Here is a 22,324-nt window from a genome sequence, read left to right as displayed (position 1 = left end):
CTGTCACTGCCCATGATGCTTTCTCAGGCTTCCGCGCGATAGTCTTGCAATAAAGCTGGACTTCAAAAGATTAGAAAAGGAACAGCGGCTCCATTGACGCTGGGTCATAAGTCAAGGTCTTATAGGGTCGTGGGCTTCTAAATTCTCGCCGTCACGCCTGCGGCCTGCAGCCTGTTCAGCAGGCTGCCAAGGTGGATGAAGGCGCCCCGCGCCACGTTTGCACTGAGCTATCGGCGACTTGAGGATGGCTGTTGTGCGGTCGTGTCCAGTAGTCATTGATTCTGACCATGTATGATATGGCATGCCGTGTGATTTGTGGTCCTCACATCCTCGCACAAGCTCCACGTATTTGTTTGGCAGCATGGCCGCTGGACCTCCGAGCGGAAGCCGAGACGGGTGGGCACTAGTAGCGGCGAATTTTCCTCCCTTTTTTGCCGCGAACTGGACACGGCCTACTCTTGTCCCATTTGCATTGCACGTGTAGGAATAAACTAACGTGGGACGATGTAGTTCCCGCCGGCGATTTAATGATTGTTGTTATTAATAAAATACACCCTGTAAGTATGGAGTCCGTACCAAGTACATTGAAGAACAGTCAAGGCCACTTCTGGCCGCGGCCAGTTGGCGATGGTGGCGCCGGCCAAGCGTCCCGATGAACAGTGAATAACCCAAGCATATATCCAAGAGCAACAAGAAAAGTAATCACGGTTGCCATATTGTGACATTGAACTACAGCACGACAAGTACTGCGCCATTGGGCCTTGCTCCTACCACTGCTGCACGACATCTCTTCTCAATACTCGAATGGGCCACACCTGATCATCCCGCAAGCCGTCGATGACATCAACGCAGAAGGCAGCTCCAATCGCGGGATCAAGGGCACCCCAAGAGCTTTTATCCCTCCATTTCCCTGTAGCGCGATCGTCCCCCAATCCCGTGTTGAGAAATCCCGGCGACACGTTGAAGACCTTGACGCCATCATTGCGTAGGAGACGCGCCCATTCCACCGCCAGAATGTTCATTCCACTCTTGCTCGCGCGATAAGCCAGGTATAGAGTGCTCGGCTTGGGCCATCCTGGGGGCGAGAGCACGTAGCGGGGACTTGTTCCGTTCGCAAATTCGGATATGGAAGACAACGCGCTAGTGATGAAGAGGACACGCGAGCCGCGCGCCTTGGGGACCAGTAAAAGCGGCGCGAAAGCCTCCGTGAAGAGATGCGTGCCTGTTACATTAACATCCCAGGTCTCGTTCCAACACTCGCGCTTGGTGATCCGCCCCGACGCGACGGCCAGGTCCAGGTCAGCACCTATATGATAGTTAGATCTAGCTTGCCGCATTTAAATGTTGAGGAACTGGCTGGAACGTACCTGCGTTATTCACGAGGATATCGAGATAGCCGAATTTATCTCGGACTTGCTCGAAAGCTGTGGCAATAGACTCATCAGAAGATATGTCTATTGAGAGTGGCTCTGCCGTTGAGGGCGAGTTTGGCGAAAGTTGGTTTAGCTCTGCTATAGCGTCAATTGCGCGAGTTATGTCGCCCCGGCATCCCAGGAGGATATGGTATGCCCCAGGTCGGGCGAAGAGAACTTTCGCTATCTCGAACCCTATAACGAAACCGCTTAAAGTTAGAGACCATTGTGGACCCCCCCCCCCCACCCTTCTAGCACCGCCTTCTCCCACTACTGAGACAACAGCAAAACAATAGACCTTGGCAACTGACCTAGCCCCGTGTTGGCACCTGTGACAAGCACCAATACTTTGGTACTAAGCGCAGACATGTCGAAAGTCAATATATCATTCAGTGATATGGGTAAAGACAATCTAGATATGCAGGACGGGACGTGGACTTCGTTCTATAACAGACGCGTACTCAATTTCTGCCGCCACCGCGGAATCCCTGTTGATTGCTTGCTCACGGAATGTCGGTTTACTTTTATAGATGACTAAATGCAAGAAATCAGTCGCGGTATTGGACGCAATAGGTCTTTGGCCCGGCGAGTTCTGGCATTCGATTTATTCGCCGATAGGCCTACCCCCAAGAATTCACTCCTGCTTCTTGACCTTGCAACCCTCCTCAGCCAATCTTCTTCTAAACTCCATATGTGTCTCCTGCAGCATACTGTCAACGTTAAAATGCCAGATCTCGTAGGAACGGTCCCGGATTTCTTCGAAGCACGTCTCGGCCTTGACCCAACACTTAGAATCTGCCCACTCTTCTTGTTGGTACAAGGCGCAAACCCGCCGACTACTATTCACAAGCCACTGGCTGCGAGGCCGGCGAACCGCGTCGAACGTCGCGAATGCCGCCTCTAGTGCAAACAACATAGTGAGATCTGGACGAGGATGAGGACTATCCAGCGTTTCATGAACATGGCCTAGCAGCGTAGTGAGGCAGAGAGCATCTTCAACCTAGTTGTACGCCTAGCCGTAAGCTATCAAGGCCAATGTACGGATGAATAGAACTTGTACTTACACCAAGACAAGCACCTGCACCATGATGTGGGCTGCTTGCATGTGAGGCATCGCCAGCTATACACACTCGACCATTGTAATACCGCGGCGCGGGGAACTCGCCGAGGTCGAAGACACCCCATTTAATCAGTCTCTCCGGGAGAAGTTGGACTAAACCTAGCACGGTTGGGTTCCAGTCTCGTAGCCCGCTTTCCACTTCGTTGCGGGTACCCTCAGCCACCATAGTATTTCGATCAGGCCACGGGTCAGGGTCCGAGAGAAAGGCGACCACGTTCAGCGCTGACTTGTTGGCCACTGGATAGTGTGTTAGATGCGCATGAGGCCCGACATGATGGTGGAAATTATTCGCCTTCCACTCCCCAAGCACATCAACAGCGAGGTCCATCGGAACGAGGCCTCTGTACGCCACTTTGTGAGTGTACTGTGGATATGATGCTGGATGATCCTCGCCAAAAAGTTGTTGGCGAACTCGTGACTTAATACCGTCGCAGCCGATCACTTGGTCGTTGTCAGCTAGGTCAAGCGGGCGGACCTCAGATCCATTCGTCTAACGTACCAGCGTCAACGTCGGCCACAGACCCGTCCGAAAATTGGATCACTACTCGTCCGCCTTGCTTCTGGCTTATGGTCTGACATCGTTTGCGAAATTCAATCACCCCACCAGGAATCTGCTTAGCTAGCTCTTCGAGGAACTGGTCTCGCCGACAGCCCCTGAAACCACTACCGCTGATCTCAGCCAGCGGCCTCTCGTAACGGGGGTCATCAGCATAGGGTTGGTTATAGCCGTCAACCCAGCGCAGGTCATTTGTGTCATCAGACACGGACACGGCGCCACAACTTTGCAGTGCCTCAATTATCAAGGGATCTATCAGTTCCACTGCCATACATCGTCAGTTGCCCTATCAGCCAAGCCTTAATAATACTTTGAATGGCTGTGGTTGTAAAGCTACACCATCAATAAGAAGGTTCAAGGCTTTTTATACGTACTGCAGCGGCGCGCGCACGCCGAAAAGGCGATGCCTGCACCAATCTCCTGGAAACCAGTCGACTGTTCATACAAGCGCACCGACACTTTCCGCCGCAGAAGCCCCAAGGTGAGAATCACTCCCACAATTCCTCCGCCGACAATGGCGAGATGTGGCTTCGCCCAATCACGATCGTCTTCCGGCATTGTGAAATTTGCTGTCAGCTGTGCTTTATTTGGGAGAGTGTTCTCAAGGAATTCCGAAGGGCAGGGAACCAGTCACTCTCTGCTGGCTGTAGCTGTGCCACAGGATATACGAAGTCGGTTTTGCCTCTGCTATCCGTCCGGTGGCCCAGGCACGTGCTTTTACAGAAAATCGGCAGGGTTCTCGGAGTTTCTCTAACGCATCGCCGCAACAGGGCAATAACCCCACGTCTGTCGGCATATTCCTACAATCTCCTGAGGCCCGGGGCAGCGCCTTTGGGTTGTCACTCGCTAGTCGTGGAAAGAGCGCGAGAAACGCAGAATTTCCCACTATGGCGTGCAATTGAAGGAGTTCGATGAAAGCCTACTATGACAATTATACGAATGTATGACCCATGTCCATTATCATTGGGGGTGAATTGCAACCCAATTGACTGGTGGCATGTGATAGTTACTTCGGTGTATTTATAGTTCCGGCGACTTTTCAGGGGCCTTGGAGCTGCCCCCCTCGTGGTTGGACGGTGGACGCTGAAGCCCGGCAACGACAAGCCAGCATCATCAAGAAGCTCGCAACTAAGCACCGGCCGCACACGGAGTTCAACTTTGTTCGACACATGGCAAGCATTGGCTTTTGGCAACGAGCGTCGCCTTCCTGTTGTCCGCCACTTGGTAGGGGCCGAAAATTGTCCGACTAGTTGCCGACAAGAAGCTGCGAAAGCCGCCGAATGCGGCGCAATGGGTGTGGTGTAATTTGGCGCCATGACCGCGGAGCGAGATGAAAGCGCACCGCTATAATCCGCTAATCTTCACAAAGATAATCGAGGTCAACGAAAAGCTAAAGGCAACATATTTCGACTCGGAAAGGAGCCACTTGTGTGTGACAGTCAACCTACATGTATCTACCTGACATGGCTACGGCGGGCTACCGGCAGGACCAGCCTGTCCCATCAGGGCGGCCAACTGTTTTTCTGTTCGGCTCGCTTGCCGTATCGTTCAACGCGTCGTCTGTTGAGCGAGCACGCGGCCTCGTACGACAGATCGACGAAAACGGCTGGCTCCTCAACGTCATCACGTCCCTCCAGTATGGCGTCCATGAGGCAGCTACGGCCATTGCAGGCTTACAGACAAGGGCTGCTCTGGCACATATGCAACTGGCGGACCTCAGCAAGGCGTTTCTCACAGATCAACCGTTAGACACAACGTACCCGCTACCGAGCGTCCTACTCGTTCCCTTAGTTGTCATCACTCAACTAGCCGAATATGCCGTATTTGTTCGACAGATGGGCACCAAACTCGGCAGCGCAGGTGCCCCCAGTACCGGATCTCAATGCAATAGCGAAACACTAGGGTTATGTACGGGCTTACTGAGCGCCTTTGTTGTGGCAAGCGCTCGAAACATGGTCGACTTCCGGAGATACGGCGCTGCCGCTGTGCGACTTGGTATGCTTGTGGGCCTGGCCATTGACAGCCAGTATACAACGCTAGTTGGAGCACCGGCAAAGTCGTTGAGCGTGTCTTGGAGCTCGGCAGAAGAGCACAAAGCCATGTTGAGGACTTTGACCGATGTTGACCAGGTAGGGCCACCACTGTCCTGGCGCGCTCAGGTCCACGTACTCTAATGTCTCACTAACAACGGCCATCTAGGCCTATATTTCTGTTCACTATGACGAGAACCGGAGCACCATCACCGCTCCAGCGGAGCGCACATGTGATCTCACACGAAGGCTTAAAGCCACAGGGCTGAACGTGTCCGATGTTGACATTTGCGGATTCTTCCACTCGCCAGCAAACGCTGCCATCGTCGGCCAGCTCATTGACTTTTGCGATTCACATGTCGAATATCAGCTCCCTGATGTTTCGGAGATGGTGATTCCCTCTCGAGCTGTTGGTAGCACCGGCGATCTATTGCAAAGCGGCCCATTGCACTCTCACGCGCTTCGACTTATACTTCTTGAGCCGCCTTGTTGGCTTGATACGTTCTCTGCCGCTGTACGAGACAAAGGAGACGACTTACAAGTCTTGTCAATGGGGCCGGAGTACAGTGTGCCTCCAACACTGGCATTGAAGGCGAAAATGCACTTGGTCTGTGTGGCAGAACAAGTCGACGGATGGGTAGCGCAGGACCGGCGGCCCGATCGCCCTTGGTTAGCAAACGACATTGCAGTTGTGGGTATGGCATGCAAATTACCTGGGGCGAACTCTTTAAATGAGTTCTGGGACTTATTATTGAACGGCGAGTCCCAGCACGAGGAGATTAAGCTAGGAGATACGAGGAGATTCCCGGACAGTTCAGCATTCCGCACTCCCCAGAAGCGAAAGTGGTTTGCGAACCTTATTGAGGGCCACGATCAGTTCGACCATCGCTTCTTCAAGAAGAGCGCGAGAGAGAGCGAGACTATGGATCCACAGCAGCGGCATATGCTACAGGTGGCGTACCAAGCTGTTGAACAGAGCGGTTACTTCAACAAGTCCGAAACGGACCGCGATTCCAAGATCGGCTGCTTTGTGGGAGTATGCCTTAGCGACTATGAGAACAACGTGGCGTGTCATGACGCAAATGCCTTTACAGCCACCGGCAACCTACAGGGCTTTATTGCTGGCAAGGTATCGCATTACTTCGGCTGGACCGGGCCTGGACTTACTATCGACACGGCTTGTAGCTCGTCATTAGTAGCTCTACATCAGGCATGCTACTCGATTATTTCAGGCGAGTGTAGCTCGGCACTCGCTGGCGGGTCGCATATCATGACTTCAACCGCATGGTTTGAGAATCTTGCGTCGGGCTCATTCTTAAGCCCTACCGGACAATGTAAGCCATTCGACGGTAGGGCTGATGGATATTGCCGGGGAGAAGGCGTTGGTGCCGTATTTTTGAAGAAGATGGATCGAGCAGTCGCTGACGGGGACTCTATCTTCGGTGTCATTGCTGCAACCGCCGTTTCTCAGAGTCAAAATTGCACACCGGTCTTCGTCCCGAACGCACCGTCGCTGACAGATCTATTCTACACTGTGACGGCCAAGGCACACGTCAAACCCTCACAAATCTCGGTCATCGAAGCGCACGGCACAGGTACCAACGTCGGCGATCCGGTAGAATTTGACAGCATTCGGCAGGTCTTTGGCGGAGAGACTCGCGGCCCAGACAGTCCACTCATGGTCAGCTCCGTCAAGGGTCTCGTTGGCCATATGGAATGCACGTCAGGAATCATCAGCTTTATAAAAGTCCTGCTTATGCTACACAAGTCCATGCTTCCACCGCAAGCGAGTTTTATGACAATGAATCCAGCTTTACGGGCATCTTCGGCCGATCATATGTTCATACCTACTCACGCGCAGCCGTGGGATACACGCTTGCGCGCTGCGCTTGTTAACAACTACGGCGCTTCCGGCTCAAACGCTTCCGTGATCGTTCTGCAAGCGCCGTCTACGCAGGCGGTGACCAGACCTCCATCGGGGACTAGATACCCGTTCTGGATCAGTATCATTGACGAAAAGAGCTTGAGACGCTTCGCAAAATCATTTCGAAAGTTCATCAATCACTACGCTAAGGAAACATGTCTTGCGAACATTTCTTTCAACCTTGCTCGCCAGAGCAATCGTACCTTGGAACGGAGATATATCTTCACGGCAAGCTCAATCGAAGAGCTCAATCAAACATTAGCCACTGTCGAACAAGGTGAGACTGGAACCTCGTCGTCGGCATTACCGGGAAGGCCCACAACAGTATTGTGCTTCGGCGGACAAACTTCCACATATGTCGGCCTCGACCCTCAGTTATATAACAACGTGGCCCTGCTACGAAAGCATCTCGATCACGTTGATGCCGTCGTCCAGGCAATCGGATACCACAGTATCTTTCCCGGCATCTTCCAACAAGCCCCAATTTCCGACCTAGTGGAGCTGCAAACAATACTCTTTGCGTCACAGTACGCCTGTGCCCGCTGCTGGATGGACGTCGGCATCCAACCAGCTGCGTTAGTGGGCCACAGCTTCGGCGAGCTTACAGCACTATGTGTTGCAGAAGCCTACTCTTTACATGACGCCCTAAAGATAATCACAAAACGGGCAGCCTTGGTACGAGATGCATGGGGAGCTGACAAGGGAGCTATGCTGGTCGTTGAGGCCGAGCAGAGCGATGTCGAGAAGCTGCTCATCGAAGCCAAGCAGAAGCATCCAGGCGACCCCCCAAACATAGCTTGCTACAATGGGCCACGCAGCTTCACTCTCGCTGGTCCAACTGCAGCCATCGATGCTTTGGTCACACAGCTTCAAGCACATCCCATCAAAACTACGAGGTATAAAAGATTGAATGTCACCAACGCTTTCCACTCTGCCTTGGTCGACCCTCTCCTAGATCGCCTTGAGAAGACTACTCATGGAATCATCCTCAAGAACCCCGTGATCCCTGTTCAGCGAGCCACGGAACATGAAGAGGCGCCACTAGTAGCACCGCGGGCTAGTTTTGTTGCTGACCACATGCGCAACCCCGTGTACTTCCACCACGCCATCGATCGTCTTGCGCGACATTACGGTGCATCACGCTGCATTTTCCTCGAAGCAGGTACCAATTCGACTATTACAGCAATGGCGTCCCGAGCACTCGGCAGTTTTCGGCGTACTGGACAATACCTCTTTCAGAGCATCGACCTTTCTAATTGTGATGACGGTTGGAATAGGCTGACCAACTACGTCATCAGTCTTTGGGAGGCCGGCCTACATGTGCAACACTGGGCGCACCACGCGTTGCAGAAATCTTTCGAGGGGAACATCCAGCCCCTACTTCTCCCGCCGTACCAGTTTGACCCAGAGGCACGACACTGGAAGGCACTGAAGACACGGCCGAAGAATGTGCCAGCGTCTCTTGAGGAGGAGTCGAAGTTTCCCGGGGTGGATCAGCAATCTGGGGGTTTTCTGACTTTTGATGGATTCCAAGACGGTCAGGCCAAGACAGTGGCACGATTCCGTGTTAATACCACGACAGAAGAGTACAAGAACGTACTGTCAGGGCATCTAACCATTCAAACGGCACCAATCTGTCCCGCCACCGTGCAAATTGGCCTTGTACTTGACGCCATTAGAACGATTCGTTCGGAGAATCAAAATTTGTCTGAGCCGCAGCTTGAGGACATCCAGTATCACTCACCATTATGCGGGAACTCGACGCGTATGACTTATATCGAGATCTACTACGACACTCAAGGCGACAACAGGTGGCAGTTTGAGGTATTCAGTCCTGAGAATAAGACCCAGGGTCGACTGGTGCACACAATAGGCAACGTTGTATTCAAAGACCAGAATGGCCGGTCGCCTACACAACAGCTGGCCCATTTCGAACGTTTGATCGGACATCATCGCGCGTTGGATCTACTGCAACGTTCCGATGTCGATGAGATGCTTACCAATCGCACCATCTACCGCGTGTTTACCGACATCGTGGATTATGGTGACGAGTTCCGTGGACTGCAGAAGATAGCTGGGTCTGGTAATGAGACCGCGGGGTACATTATCCGCCAGAAGCAGCACCGCAACAACGTTGTCCAGTTTGATGCTCATCTTGCCGACACGTTCTGCCAGCTCGGCGGTTTATGGGTGAACTGCCTGACGGACCGGTCCCCTGGAGAGGTCTTCTTGGCAAATGCTATCGAGCAGTGGATTCGAGCACCATGCTCTAAGCAGGCAAATGAGTTCCACGCCTTTGCTAGGCACCATCGCCGGTCTGATCGACTGTCACTGACCGACGTCTTCGTCTTTGACGCCGTGAATGGAAAACTGTTGGAGGTCATTCTGGGGATTGCATATGTCAGGGTTCCGAAACTGTCCATGGAAAAAATGCTCGCGCGCCTCAGTGACGATGCGTTCCTTGCTGAGACACCATCAATTAGGCGCGCATCGGCCTCCCTTCCATACAAGCCTCAATCAAGCAATAGCATCACTCTGGACCGGGGCAATGCGTCCCCAGCTACACGCGACACCACGGGGATCCTGCCAACAGACGTCCAATCCGCTGTTGAATTGAAATTGGCACAGTTAGAACAACATCCTGCTTCAGACGATGTGAAGTTGAGAGTTAAGGCCGTGATTGCGGATCTAACAGGATTGAAAGTTATCGAAATTAAGGATGAGAGTGAACTGGCAGACCTTGGAATTGACTCTCTGACTGGTATGGAACTCATTCGCGAAATCGAGAGTACCTTTCAGACAAAACTTCCGGACAGAGAGGTCCTCGCTGTTGTCGATATGCCGGGCTTGCTTAGGTGTGTCTCTCTCGCACTGGGCAAAGATATCGAGAGGGGCGCAACGCCCGGCGCTGGTCATTCACATCTGAATAGCGATGGTGATGGATACAGCACCGGAACATCTTCAGACAGTGCCGTGGCGACAACTAGTCTGACGTCACCAGCGTCGGAACCAGATACAGACAAAGAGAAACCTGGACACTCGCAATCTAGCAAGCTCAGCCTATCATCAGTGCTGGTCATGCATGCTTTCGCAGAGACTAAGAAACTTACAGATCGGTGCGTTGAGGAGCTAGCACAAGAGAACTATGTAGCTGAAGTGCTACCACTGCAGACCGAGTTGACGATAGCGTTTGTGCTCGAAGCCTTCGAGGAGCTTGGAGCCGGATTTGCCAACGCCCGACCAGGCCAGCGCCTGCCTCGCATATCATACGACAAGCGCTGCTCACACTTCGTCAAACACCTTTACGACATGTTGGAGACAGAAACCCAGATTTTCAACATAGATGGGGACGTCATCACTCGCACTGCGGTGCCACTGCCACCGCGACACAGCAAGGCTGTCTACCAGGAACTCATCACACGCTTTCCCGACCAGCTGCCAGCCAACGAGTTGACCAACCATGCAGGTGCGAATCTCGCCCAGGTACTTTCTGGGGAGACGGATGGCGTGAAACTCATATTTGGTAGTCAACAAGGCAGCGACCTTGCCAGTGCCTTTTACGCCGAGTGGCCGCTGAATCAAGTCATGTATTCACAAATGGAGTACTTCATGACACGGCTGGTGGCGAACCTCGAAGGCATCACCGCAGACCAGCCACTGCGCATCCTGGAAATGGGGGCCGGCACCGGCGGTACAACGCGCCGCCTTGTACCGTTGCTTGCACGACTGCAGATACCCGTTAAGTACACGTTCACTGATCTGGCCCCATCCTTTATAACGACCGCGCGTAAGACTTGGGGCAGGCGGTTCCCATGGATGGCGTTCCAGGTTTACGACATCGAGAAGGAACCTAACGATGATTTGATTGGCACGCAGCACTTGGTCGTCGCGAGCAACGCTATTCACGCCACTCACTCTCTCGTGCGCAGCGCAAGCAATGTGCGAAAGATGCTCCTCCCAGACGGGTTCCTACTCATGCTAGAGATGACGCGCGCGCCTTACTGGGTTGATCTAATCTTCGGCTTGTTCGAGGGATGGTGGCTATTCGACGATGGGCGCCCACATGCCTTGGCGCGTGAGTCGAGATGGGAGGCGGACCTGAAGGCCGCTGGTTATGGTCATGTGGACTGGACAGGTGGCGAGACGCCAGAGAGCGACATAGAAAAGTTGATAATAGCGGTTGCCAGCGACACTGGCCGGTAAGTAGCCTACATGTGCCGATAAAAGTCAGTTGTCGTTTAAACTTCTCCCTCTCTACTTTGCAATTTCAACCTTAATACTGATACGATGCGTTCCTCGATAACAGATGCCAATTAAGGCGGAAAGAACGAACATTGAGCGCTTACAACCAAGGTAAAGCCAAATTTTCAGCACAAGACGCAGCACGGGAAAACATCATCGCCACGTACGTCCGCAACTTGACCCAACACTTGGCCGGGACCTTGAACAAGCTGCCTTCACATTCGACTGGGAGCGCTCCTCCTCTCTGTTCAAGCGCCAAGGGCATATTGATCACAGGCGCGACTGGAAGCTTAGGGTCGCACCTCGTCGCGGTGGCCTCACTACGCACTGACGTGCGATACGTCGTCTGCCTCAACCGTCCCGGTAAGCAAAAACCAAGGGAGCGACAGATGCAAGCCTTACGCACCAAGGGCATTGAACTCCCCACAGCCGCGATAGCCAAACTACGAGTCCTAGAATCGGATCTATCTCAAACTACACAACTTGGTTTGCGGGACGATGACTATAGTTGGCTCCTCAACAACGTCACCCATATAGTGCACAACGCCTGGCTGATGCATTCCAAATGGACGCTCAGGCAGTTTGAGCCGCAGCTACGTATCATGGCACACATGCTTCATCTCGCTCGGGACATCTCAACCCACCAGCACCTCTGCGTGACATTTCAATTTGTCTCCTCTATTGCCACGGTTGGCCACTATCCCCTCTGGACTGGACAAGCAATCGTACCCGAGGAGAGCGTGCCAATTCAGAGCGTGCTACCAACCGGTTACGGTGAAGCAAAATACACCTGTGAACGGATGCTCGAATCGACCCTCCTCCAGCATCCTGGCCACTTTCGTGCGACTGCAGTGCGGCTAGGTCAGATCGCTGGGAGCACAACGAACGGTCATTGGAATCCTATGGAGCACGTGTCGTTCCTAGTCAAGTCATCTCAGACCCTGGGCGCACTTCCAAGTCTTCCAGGCAACATGGGCTGGACGCCCGCCGATGATGTTGCTCGGAGCTTAGTTGACATCCTCACACAGCCAGAAGGCGTGATACTACACCCCATCTACCATATCGAGAACCCATGTAGGCAAGTTTGGAGCGACACTGTTGGCGTATTGGCCGACGCGCTCAACATCCCGACTGATCTGACAGGTGTGATCCCTTTCGATCAGTGGCTACAGCGCGTCCGTGATTGGCCACGAATCCAAGACAACCGCCCACAAGGCGCCAACCCCGCATATGTGTTGGTGGATTTCCTAGATGAGAATTTCTTACGGATGAGTTGTGGTGGTCTCTTGCTAGCCACTTCCAAAGCGAGAAAACACTCACGGACATTAGCGAATTTACCTCCTGTCAGTGATGATTTAGTTCGGCTATTTATCTCAAGTTGGAAGGCGTCGGGCTTCTTAGCATGAGAGCTATTACTTACCCAGGAGCATATTTTTTCTTGCCCACGCCCGCCCATAAAAACCGGGGGCTCGCAGTCATGTTAGCACAGCAGGCCTTCCGTAGCTACGCTACGCCCCCTGCTAGCAGGCTAGTATGGCCTATAGACTACGCGCAATTAATAAAGCACCAGCCGCAGAACTGCACGCAATTCAAGCCATCGCGGGCTACCGAGCTGCAGTAGCAATTAAGGCCTGCGCGTTACTAGGGTTCTCGGCTGCTGAGTTGTTAGGGTCACATCGTGCGCGAAGCGGGCAAATAGAGATATGTGGGCAATGAATAATGTTAGTAGTTCCCGCATTTAATAAAATGGGCGAGTGCCCCAGGTAATAAATTTTGCGCAACCTACCTTCTCTCTCGCTTCCACTTGCTTTCTCACACAACTCCATGTGCCCCTCGATACCCCCAATTCTGTCATGTTGCGACACATTGCAGTTAGATATAGCGCCTTCTCTCGCGCCGCCCGAAGCCGTCTAAAGTCCCCATTCACAACCTTGGATAATACCGCCGCCACGACACACTCGGCGCACCCTGGAACACTGGGCCGGGCTGGAGCTGATTGGATTCGTCGTCCTCGAGCCATGAGCAGTAGCTTGGCAGGACCTTCTCGGGTCTCCAGGACCGAAACATATCTCGACTACGCGTCGACCCGTGACATCGATTTTGACCATATCGAATCAAATTTGACGTGCACACAGTTTCGCGATTCCGTCTGGGGGTTCGTGGTAAGACATACACCTTTCTCTCTTTCTCTTTTCTATTTAGATGGTCTAAAGACGCATTACATTAACGCACAGGGTCTAGATATATCGGTGCTCTGAAGGTAATCAGACAGCTTGGATTGGCCTGCTGGAAGCCTTACGCAGCAAGGTCCAAGAAAGCCTCGCGTTTTACATCCGCGAAGATATGCTGAAATTCCACGATCTCCACGTCATCGACGAGAAGACACTGTAGTACGGTTGGCAACGCGTCTATGTTGAGTTTTCTACTACTAACAGCCGCCGTTAGCGGAGCCACGTCCCACCAAGTCCGAGATCACTTCCAGTCCTGGGTCCCAAAGAACCTCGACGATCGTCTCCTGCCGAATGCTACTAGTCCACAGGATGAGCTTGGCTGGCTCTACGCAACATCCACGCCCAGATACGAATATTGTCTCTTCGTGGATGACCTCTGTCTCGAGTCTATGGACCATCCAGGTGGTGACTCGCCAGTCGTGAAGATTCTGTGCAAGAAGTGGGAGTCTCCCTTTCCCCCACAGGAGAGGAACTACACAGTGCCTTCCCCGTTCCATGATGGTGCCACCGAGTACGAAGAGGAAGATGTGGGCTGGATGTACATGCCAGTGGACGGATACCTAGATAAGTATGATTTGCTTGGGAAATGCGACTGGGACGACCAGTACGTGAGGCCTCCATACATTAACGGATTCGAGGATGAGAGTGTATTTGTCGGGCATTGGAGGCGAGATTCGTAATTAAGGAGGCTTAGGCTGCGAGTGAGTGTGAGGACCGTTGCGGCGATTGAATCTTTCCAAGTTGAATGTCATTATAGAACTTTCTCTTTAGTGATATTAGTTGGGAGGTTTCAACCAAGTCAAGAACTTTTTGCGAACCAATTGAAGCCTTAAACAAGCCATGTCGAGGTACAAGGCCATATTTTGGTTTCCGTGGTTGCGAGAGAGGTTTAGTATGCTTGAGCTGCTAGTCTGAATCTACACTATAGCTCAAAATATCAGGTTCAAAAGAAACACAGCCGCGGCCGTGGCGGTACTTGAACCAATTCCCTACTCTCCAATACAGACAGCATACCCCAACCAAAGCGTACGACAATCGGATCCTACGCCAGGGTTCAGCCGGTAGAACGCATCCAAGCTGATACCTGCCGCCTTGGCAACACTCCAACAGTCGTCCCCACTCATGATTTTGTGCCATTTCTTGCAATCCTTGGATGCTCCGGGCTGCGTAGGAGCCGGCGGAGTCGTCTCGGTGGCTGTCATGGAAGTTGTAGTGGTTGAGGATATTGGCCAACCGGTTGGCCGCGCGCTAGATTTCAAGACGCAAACCTGTTCGTAGCCGTCCGGCGTCAGCTGGCTCCAAATACCAGTATCGCATTCGGATCCGATCCAGGGATTCAGTCTGGTCAGTTCTGCGACTGTGATGTTGAATAGATTGGGGACCATGGAGCAGTTGAAGTTGGCTGCAGGAAAGTCAGCATGTGAACGCTAGACAGACAATCGCAGAAGGCATCTAACCCTTGTCCTGAACCCGGAAGATCGTGTAGCAGCTACATTCCGACGGCTGAACTGACAAGGCTGGTATGCGCGTGCGGTTCACGTGTACGCAGTAGTCGTATGGCAGCGCCACATGGGCTAGAGAGTAAACCCCGGTGTCAGTGGACAGTAGACATGCAACGCGCAGAGGCAAAAGACCAGGTGAAGTTTATAACGGAAAGCCTTACGAGGAGTCCGCCATTTCTGTACGCAGTAGCTTTTCCCCGCCTGGAGCACACAGTTACTTGCCGAGAGACTGGGGTTCCATTCCACCAACTGCTCAACAGTGACATTGACGAAGTTTGCCCAATTAGAGCACGAATTTGCCATGACCAAGTTCTTCAGCTTAGACGTGGAGTCGAACGCGTTCTCGTACATGTAGCAGTCACTGGTAGTGCCGGAGGCCTTGGGTCGCAAGGTAGCTGTCTGGACTGGGCTGGGCACAAAGTCGCTTGTCGTCACTGGACGCGTGAAAGTGGTTGCCGCCGTACTTGTCGGGTATCTAGAGTATGTTTCTATGTTCCCTACAGGTTTCACGCAGTAAGAAGTGTTGGCTCTCAGGTTGCGGCAGGTTGAATCCACTTGGGGGTTCAGAAAGTAAAAGTCCGACAGGGCTAGGCTGAACTTGAGCGATATCGCAGCGCAATTGTCGCCAGCCTCGACCTTTTCACTAAAACGTGAGATTATGGTTGGCCACGGGAACAATCGTAAGTGACGTACATAGTACCACTGTCCACATCTAGTATTGGATTGATCTTGGGCATTCGTCGGCACTGGGGCTATGGTCGTCACGGTGTTGCCCGAACCGACTGTGGCTATCCCTGATGGTGAACTATGTCATGTCAAGACCACGAACTTGTAGATAACAGAGGCTTTTTAGTTTACCTCGAACAGAGATACCAGCCTCTCCACGATGCCAGGTTAGAACAGGCCGAATTGATCATTGGATTCCATGCCTGGACCTGAGCAAGGGTTACATTCCAGCTCATCATTAGAGTCTCGCAGGTTTCATAAAGACCCAACTGGTAGGTACGACATCTGCTTCCGGTAGGCAGACAGATAGATCGACCCACACCAGGAAGGTTATCGCATCCGAGGTTGAGCTTGTTCGTGGTGATCACCTGGTATGTCGATATATCGTTGGCTCCCGAAATGGTGACGCATGTGTCATTTTCTTTGATTGTATATGCTGATCCTATGCATGCAGGTGGAGAGGGCAACGTAGTAGCATTGAGCGCGTAAGATGTTGGCGTAGCAAATCCATAATTTGCCGCGCTACAGCTCTTTGTTGTATCAGCAAACGCCTGAGCCAGCGTGTCGCTGAACCCGAATGGTGAGCCTAGCTGTATCTGCTGTACACCCAGCTCGCATTGTGAACACGTCTGAGAGTTCGTGTAATTGGGTTGGTTGACCCAATCAGCCACAACAGCATCACAATACTTTCCGGAAACCCTTGAACCTTGGATTCAGTCAAGTATCTGAGTTGAATTTTCTGTCGTTGCATCGATCGAGCATAAGAAGACTCACTTATCTTTCAGACATGACAGACTCGCAGCGTAGAGAAAACGGTCAACCAGGAAAGTTGCTACGAGTTAAAACATCAGATACTGTCTGCGATTGTCCACCTCTCCACTCGCTACAGGACAGTTATATAGCTGGGGACTCACCTGGGTACGCGAACTTGTTTGGAACCATTACATCGGAGGATGCTGTACATGCTCCCAAGATCGAAGTTCTTAGATTGCCTAAATCACGCCGGCAGGAACTCTCGCACAAGATAGTGAGCTGTTCGCTGGGAAGTATCTCAACACTTGCTCCCCTAAGTTATATCCTCAATATGCTGTACGCAGTGCTAACTTCTTGGTATACATACTCCAAACCGGCATATCTCGGTAACCACGCCGGACAAGACGATACGGTTCTGTTCACAACTGCAAAGCAGCCCAGACTCAGCCCAAGCAAGTCATGAGGGAATGTATAGCCATCAAATTGTTGGCCTTTGACGGTCGAGATCGTGGCCAAAAGGGTTATGAAAAGCGTGGACATGGTTGTCGTGCCAGGCTTGGCACGGCGGAGCAAGGCGAAAATTGAGTTGTCGCAACAGTATCAAAGAGAGCCTCTTCTTGTTGGCCCAAGAGCTCCTAGTATATACGCACCTGCATGTAGGTTTGGATTTAAGTCGCAGTCAATGACAGAATGTTCCGGCCAATTTGGAGTGGAAACGCCGCCACATGACGGGGTATGTCCTAAATTGAAGATATCAGACCACCCAGCAAAAATGAAACGTTGCGGAGATGAGTTTCCCGTACCGTGCACACAATTTCTGGGCATGCCACATCGGGGTGGGCCGTATGAACTGGTAACTGTGATAAGAGGCGCAGCATGCAGGAGCTTCAGAGTTGCAACGTTCTAGATCCCGCTGGAGATTATCTACGTGGATGCTTTGGCGCGGTCTGGGAGGTCACGGTGTGACAAAGCGTTGCAGCCCGACAAAACATCCCATGCAGCCATGCAGGAACGCAATTACCCATGTTACACCGCAGCTGAGCGCATTTCCATTTCGCGGTACGAAGAGGCATGTATTTAGCGAGGCAAGGCACGACCGGAAGCGCGGCAGCGGCTGGTGGACAAGATTGCACTGAGCATGTGGAGAGAGAACAGGGTCAAGGATATATTCAGGGAACAAGCCCTGCCTCAGTATAATGCCACAGTGCGCATGGCCCATGTACAGTCATTGTATCTGTTCGATGAATACATGTTGAGCGATCATCCTATTTACCTCCCACAGCCGTACTTCGCAGCCAACTTCTTTCGAAACCGCCATCCACTTCATGTTCGGTTCTTTAGCTCGAAAAGAAGAATACCATCTTTGTCATGAAGTCGATTTTTGTCATTGCGTTGGTGCTGCTACAGACCATTGGACTATGCTCTGCGTCTCCTAAGTATCGGCCGTCTCATGGTCACCTACACGCGCCTCAAGTTGAAGTTTCCCCGTACAATGACGCTACTAGAGTCCTGCACCGCTTGAAAGCTAGAGAAGACTACACATGCGGCCCAGGAAGTGAGTTCTCTCGGCGTGTTCCACAATGCGCGGATACCTAAAATATATACAGAACCATGCAGCAATAGAGCATGTTGCGGTGGTAGGAATCTACTCCCATTATGATCCTCAATAATACCGGTTACTAAACCAGCGTTCAGAATCTGGAATCTGCGGCTACGGGTCTGCCTACTGTGGCAAAGGCTGTACCAGTAACTGTGATGCTGTTGCTGAATGTGGGAGAGACTCCAAGGATGGCAAGACAACTTGTCCATTGAACACTTGCTGCTCCCAGTACGGATTCTGTGGCACCACCAAGGGTATTGTGTAACCCATTATAGTATACGTTCGTCAAGTGTGGAAAGTTTAACATAAACCTTGCCAGAATTCTGTGGGAAAGGCTGTCAGTCAAACTGCAATGAGAATCCTTCGCCTCCGGGAGGGTCAACGAAAGGGAAGACCTTGTCGAGAGGTAAGATGAGCCGTGTAAAATGCTGGTATGGATAGAAAAATAACGCATCTAGTCATTGGGTACTATGAGGCTTGGAATGCCCCTTCCATCTGCCACAAGACGTCGCCACGCGACCTACCACGTATGAACTCCCGACTCCAAATTATATGAGTATGCCTAACAAGAAGCTAAAGTCGCGGCCCTAACGCATCTGAATTATGCTTTCGCTTATCTGGACCCGACATCCTTTAAGATCACAACTATGGACGCCGCGACGCCAATTTCTCTCTTTGATGACATCTCGGATCTTAAAATCACGAATCCAGACCTGAAGATATTCATCAGTATTGGTGGCTGGACATTTTCGGACAACGGCACCTATACACAGCCCATTTTTGGGAACATAGCCGGCAGTTCGTCTAACCGCCAGCTATTTGCCAATGAGCTTGTCGCATTTTTAACCTACTACGGTTTTGATGGGGTTGATTTGGACTGGTACGCAATAAACCCGGCTGTAGGGTTATTTCTCACTATAAGTTCGTTGCTGACACCTCTACAATAGGGAGTATCCTGCGGCTCCTGATCGAGGTGGCAAGAAGGAGGATACGAAGAACTATGTCGAGCTCGTGAAGACACTCCGAGCTACGTTTGATAAAACAGGGCGTAGCTTAGGCATCACCTTTACAGCACCGTCTTCTTACTGGTATCTAAAATGGTTCGATCTGCCCGGGATGATGAAGTATTGCGACTGGGTCAACTTAGTATGTTCGATTTTGACTTTCAAGTTCTCTGTTTTAGGTTCTGAACTTTATAGATGTCTTATGACCTCCACGGAACATGGGACAGCACAAATCCGATGTGAGTCTTGACCAGTATTATAGTGATAGTGATTTATACGATTTCTTGCATGTACTGAAAACCGACAGCGGCTCTATTGTCCAGAGTCATACCAACTTGACAGAGATTAAATTGGCTGCAGAGCTGTTCTGGCGCGTGGAGATCCCAGCTCACAAAATTGCCTTGGGCTTCGGGTTCTACGGTCGGGCTTTTACACTTGCTAATCCCACTTGTGCAACACCAGGATGCCCCTTCTCAGGAGGTGCAAAGCCAGGGGTGTGCACAAAGACAAGCGGATGTAGGTCTTGATCCAATTGCTTGCATATGGTCGGCTAAAACGGTGATAGATCTTGCGTATTATGAGGTGCAGGACATCTTAAAGAAGAACCCCAGCATCAAAGTCACCCATGATAAGGAATCAGCCACAAAGTATTTCACTTTTGACACAAATCAGTGGATCTCATATGACGACAAGGATACTTTCCAACAAAAGGTCGAATGGGCAAATGATGTTGGATTCTCAGGCTCTTTAATCTGGGCGTCCGATCTCGGTACGCGCTAACGACAACACGTCTTCACTATCCTCAACCTACCTGGCTAACTCCTATGGTGGAACAGACGACTTTGACTTCACAGCGCATGCGGCTCTCACGGGCAAAGACAAGTTGACCCTCAACTCGCCACTGAGCAAGAAAACACTCCAAGCCAGCCAGATGACAAAAGACACTCTGAACTCGTATCTCCGTAAAGACTGCTACGTTCAAGAGGACTCTCTCACTTCTTGCAAGTCCGGTGATGACCAGGTTGGCTATGACAAAGCTGGGAGGGTAAGTTGACAATCCGGACCATGTTTTTTCTGTATTGAAAGGCGTTGTTGATTGGATCGGGACAGTCAAAAGATTACAAGCCTATCTGCTGCCCCAAGGGGAGCGGAATGACCAAATGCCAATGGAGAGGCGGTAGTGGTGGGACAAATGCCGGACGAGACTGCAATGGACAATGCCACGCGGGTGAGGTCAAAATTACAATGTCCGACTATGGCGGTTCACCGGGAGAATCCTCTGAGACGGCTCATTGCACCAGAGGCCAGAAGGCATTTTGTTGTGAGTTGGGTATATTCAGTGACGCCATCAGCCAGTGCAGTTGGTCCGATGGAGTGTAAGTTCGAGCATGAGGTGTTTGGGTCTTTGAGTGCTGGCTGATTTCATCACAGCGGAAGCTCGTGCAAGAGTGACCAGCAAAAGATCGCCTATATATGGGACAAGACAGGCTGGGGCACAGTCTTCAAGCACGGCAATGAGTTCTGTTGTCCCAAAAATGACCCTCCACCACTACTCGACTGCCGCTGGGTCGGTAAAGGCGATTGTGCGGACAACACGTGTGGCAGGTCAGAGGTCACTCTCCTGAAAGACGAACGAGGAGACTCGTACGGCGGCTGCGCTTGTAAGTCTTTTCTGTCACTCTGTCTTTGGTCGCTTGTTTTTGTAATACCTAACATTCCAAATAGGGGGAAGAAATCGAGCTCTCTGCTGCACGCCAAACACGCTGACGCTCCAAACCGCCACCTGCGACTATGACTTTTGTCAATTGATCGAGAACCGGGCTGCATGTGACGACGAAGCTGGCTACAATGATGAACAGGGCTATACAAGCTTACTCAGACGTTCTTCATACGTCACTAGCGATGATCGGACGCTCTGGACCTATGAAGATGGCGGAGTGACAGGGGAGGATGAGAATCATATCGAGGCCCGAGCTGCCTTTCCGGGACAGCCACGTCCCAAACTCCTTTCGCTATTCCACCTGACAGGCTCAGCTATTTATAAAGGCAAGGAATTGGCCGTGAAAAGCCGACCATACTGGCCCGGATTGAAGAGCCTTAGGGGCGATGGGTCAGACACACTTTTTATCCGCGGCGGCTACAATCTGCTGAAGGAAACATGCGGCTCGACAGCAATGAAGTTTATCCCTGCCGCAGAACTGCCAAAGAAGGGCTTTCAGCTGGAACACCTTCGAGAGGTCAACATGATCGACAGCTTTGTAAGAAGCCTGTTGTCCGGTAAGCTCTTCTCTGGCGTCGACATGAAGAACAAGCTCGATCCCATGGCGGTGTACAATGGCTGGAATAAAGTATACGACGTCAGCCTTCCGCGAATCGGCCTGGCCGTTCGTGACGCGGCCCACTACACGCTACCGGTCACACCCAACGACCGCATCTTCGAAACCATTGGGTCGTATGCCTATCGCGAGGGCGTGACTTTCCTACCCGGGCCGCTCAACGTTCTCAAGCGAACGTTAATGATGGGCAACTCCCCACTCGGCCGAGCTGAACACTTCGAGACGTTACTGCGTAAAGTGGCGAGTAAAGGAGACGAAATAACACTGAAACAAGTGCTCGGGGCTATGCAGGGAACTGTTGGAATTTTCAACTACCTTAACGACGCCGTCCTGCAGCGGGCTTTTACAGCAGCCGGAAAGACGCTGACCGCGGAGATGGCTCACGCCGACGAATTCATCCCGGAACTAAAGGGCATTTTAGAGGCGTGGAAGGAGTGGGAGCCTGACTACTATAACCACGTAGTCTCTCTGGCGACAGAGTGGCTCACTAGCCGCGGAGCCATGATCACCCAAAAGTTTGGTAGCGGCATAGCGAATAACCCGGCTGCGTTAAAGCTTACCTCCGAGGCGGCACAGATAGTATCTCAAGTAGGCCAGATTAGGTCTCCATTATAAAGGGCATAAGGACGGATAGCAATTAGGTTAAGGTTAAGGTATATAGGGCTAGAAAGTATAGGCAAATTAGTAAAGGGGAGGAGCTACGCCTTTACCCCTAGGGGTAGAAACTAAACTATAAAGTATTAAGTAAAAGGTTAGGGTTAGGGTTAGGGTTAGGGTTAGGGTTAGGGTTAGGGTTAGGGTTAGGGTTAGGGTTAGGGTTAGGGTTAGGGTTAGGGTTAGGGTTAGGGTTAGGGTTAGGGTTAGGGTTAGGGTTAGGGTTAGGGTTAG

The 22,324-nt window shown here is 51.8% G+C and overlaps 6 protein-coding genes across 6 annotated transcripts; 4 read left to right on the top strand and 2 right to left on the bottom strand.

The window, feature by feature from the left end:
- Window positions 1-767: 767 nt before the first annotated feature.
- JDV02_008031 (Salicylate 1-monooxygenase) lies at window positions 768-3,646 on the bottom strand (the record flags this gene model as incomplete). The annotated part of the gene is made up of 7 exons (XM_047989588.1): window positions 768-1,306; window positions 1,368-1,424; window positions 2,124-2,187; window positions 2,543-2,769; window positions 2,959-2,973; window positions 3,032-3,352; window positions 3,463-3,646. 7 exons carry the CDS (start codon window positions 3,644-3,646, stop codon window positions 768-770), a joined length of 1,407 nt encoding a protein of 468 aa, XP_047845591.1.
- Window positions 3,647-7,750: 4,104 nt separating this feature from the next.
- Window positions 7,751-11,245, top strand: JDV02_008030 (uncharacterized protein; the record flags this gene model as incomplete). Its single annotated transcript, XM_047989587.1, has 1 exon — window positions 7,751-11,245. The coding sequence occupies one exon, from the start codon at window positions 7,751-7,753 to the stop codon at window positions 11,243-11,245; it is 3,495 nt and encodes a 1,164-aa protein (XP_047845590.1).
- A 1,822-nt stretch (window positions 11,246-13,067) lies between these two features.
- Window positions 13,068-14,342, top strand: JDV02_008029 (uncharacterized protein). Its single transcript, XM_047989586.1, has 3 exons — window positions 13,068-13,446; window positions 13,526-13,674; window positions 13,730-14,342. Exons 1-3 carry the CDS (start codon window positions 13,138-13,140, stop codon window positions 14,193-14,195), a joined length of 924 nt encoding a protein of 307 aa, XP_047845589.1. The 5' UTR covers window positions 13,068-13,137; the 3' UTR covers window positions 14,196-14,342.
- On the bottom strand, window positions 14,281-17,185 carry JDV02_008028 (uncharacterized protein). The gene is made up of 8 exons (XM_047989585.1): window positions 16,864-17,185; window positions 16,658-16,809; window positions 16,518-16,575; window positions 15,876-16,442; window positions 15,711-15,822; window positions 15,179-15,653; window positions 14,973-15,089; window positions 14,281-14,917 (listed from the first exon to the last, which is right to left on the bottom strand). Exons 1-8 carry the CDS (start codon window positions 17,034-17,036, stop codon window positions 14,505-14,507), a joined length of 2,067 nt encoding a protein of 688 aa, XP_047845588.1. The 5' UTR covers window positions 17,037-17,185; the 3' UTR covers window positions 14,281-14,504.
- Window positions 17,186-18,743: 1,558 nt separating this feature from the next.
- Window positions 18,744-20,154, top strand: JDV02_008027 (Chitinase; the record flags this gene model as incomplete). Its single annotated transcript, XM_047989584.1, has 6 exons — window positions 18,744-18,976; window positions 19,044-19,242; window positions 19,296-19,339; window positions 19,408-19,616; window positions 19,666-19,869; window positions 19,937-20,154. The coding sequence occupies 6 exons, from the start codon at window positions 18,744-18,746 to the stop codon at window positions 20,152-20,154; spliced, it is 1,107 nt and encodes a 368-aa protein (XP_047845587.1).
- Window positions 20,155-21,274: 1,120 nt separating this feature from the next.
- JDV02_008026 (Chitinase) lies at window positions 21,275-22,051 on the top strand (the record flags this gene model as incomplete). The annotated part of the gene is made up of 1 exon (XM_047989583.1): window positions 21,275-22,051. One exon carries the CDS (start codon window positions 21,275-21,277, stop codon window positions 22,049-22,051), a length of 777 nt encoding a protein of 258 aa, XP_047845586.1.
- Window positions 22,052-22,324: the final 273 nt, after the last annotated feature.

The sequence above is a fragment of the Purpureocillium takamizusanense genome, chromosome 8 (assembly GCF_022605165.1).
Source record: "Purpureocillium takamizusanense chromosome 8, complete sequence".
In the NCBI taxonomy this organism is placed as follows: Eukaryota; Fungi; Ascomycota; class Sordariomycetes; order Hypocreales; family Ophiocordycipitaceae; genus Purpureocillium; species Purpureocillium takamizusanense.
This window is presented reverse-complemented; position numbering and strand designations above follow the sequence as displayed.

Coding starts and splice junctions, on each gene's coding strand:
- JDV02_008029 (XM_047989586.1), top strand. CDS start 13,138: ATGTTGCGACACATTGCAGTTAGATATAGCGCCTTCTCTCGCGCCGCC. Junction 13,447..13,525: donor ATTCCGTCTGGGGGTTCGTG/GTAAGACATACA, acceptor CACAGGGTCTAG/ATATATCGGTGCTCTGAAGG. Junction 13,675..13,729: donor ATCGACGAGAAGACACTGTA/GTACGGTTGGCA, acceptor AGCCGCCGTTAG/CGGAGCCACGTCCCACCAAG.
- JDV02_008028 (XM_047989585.1), bottom strand. CDS start 17,036: ATGTCCACGCTTTTCATAACCCTTTTGGCCACGATCTCGACCGTCAAA. Junction 15,654..15,710: donor GATGTGGACAGTGGTACTAT/GTACGTCACTTA, acceptor TTTAGTGAAAAG/GTCGAGGCTGGCGACAATTG. Junction 14,918..14,972: donor CTTCCGGGTTCAGGACAAGG/GTTAGATGCCTT, acceptor ACTTTCCTGCAG/CCAACTTCAACTGCTCCATG.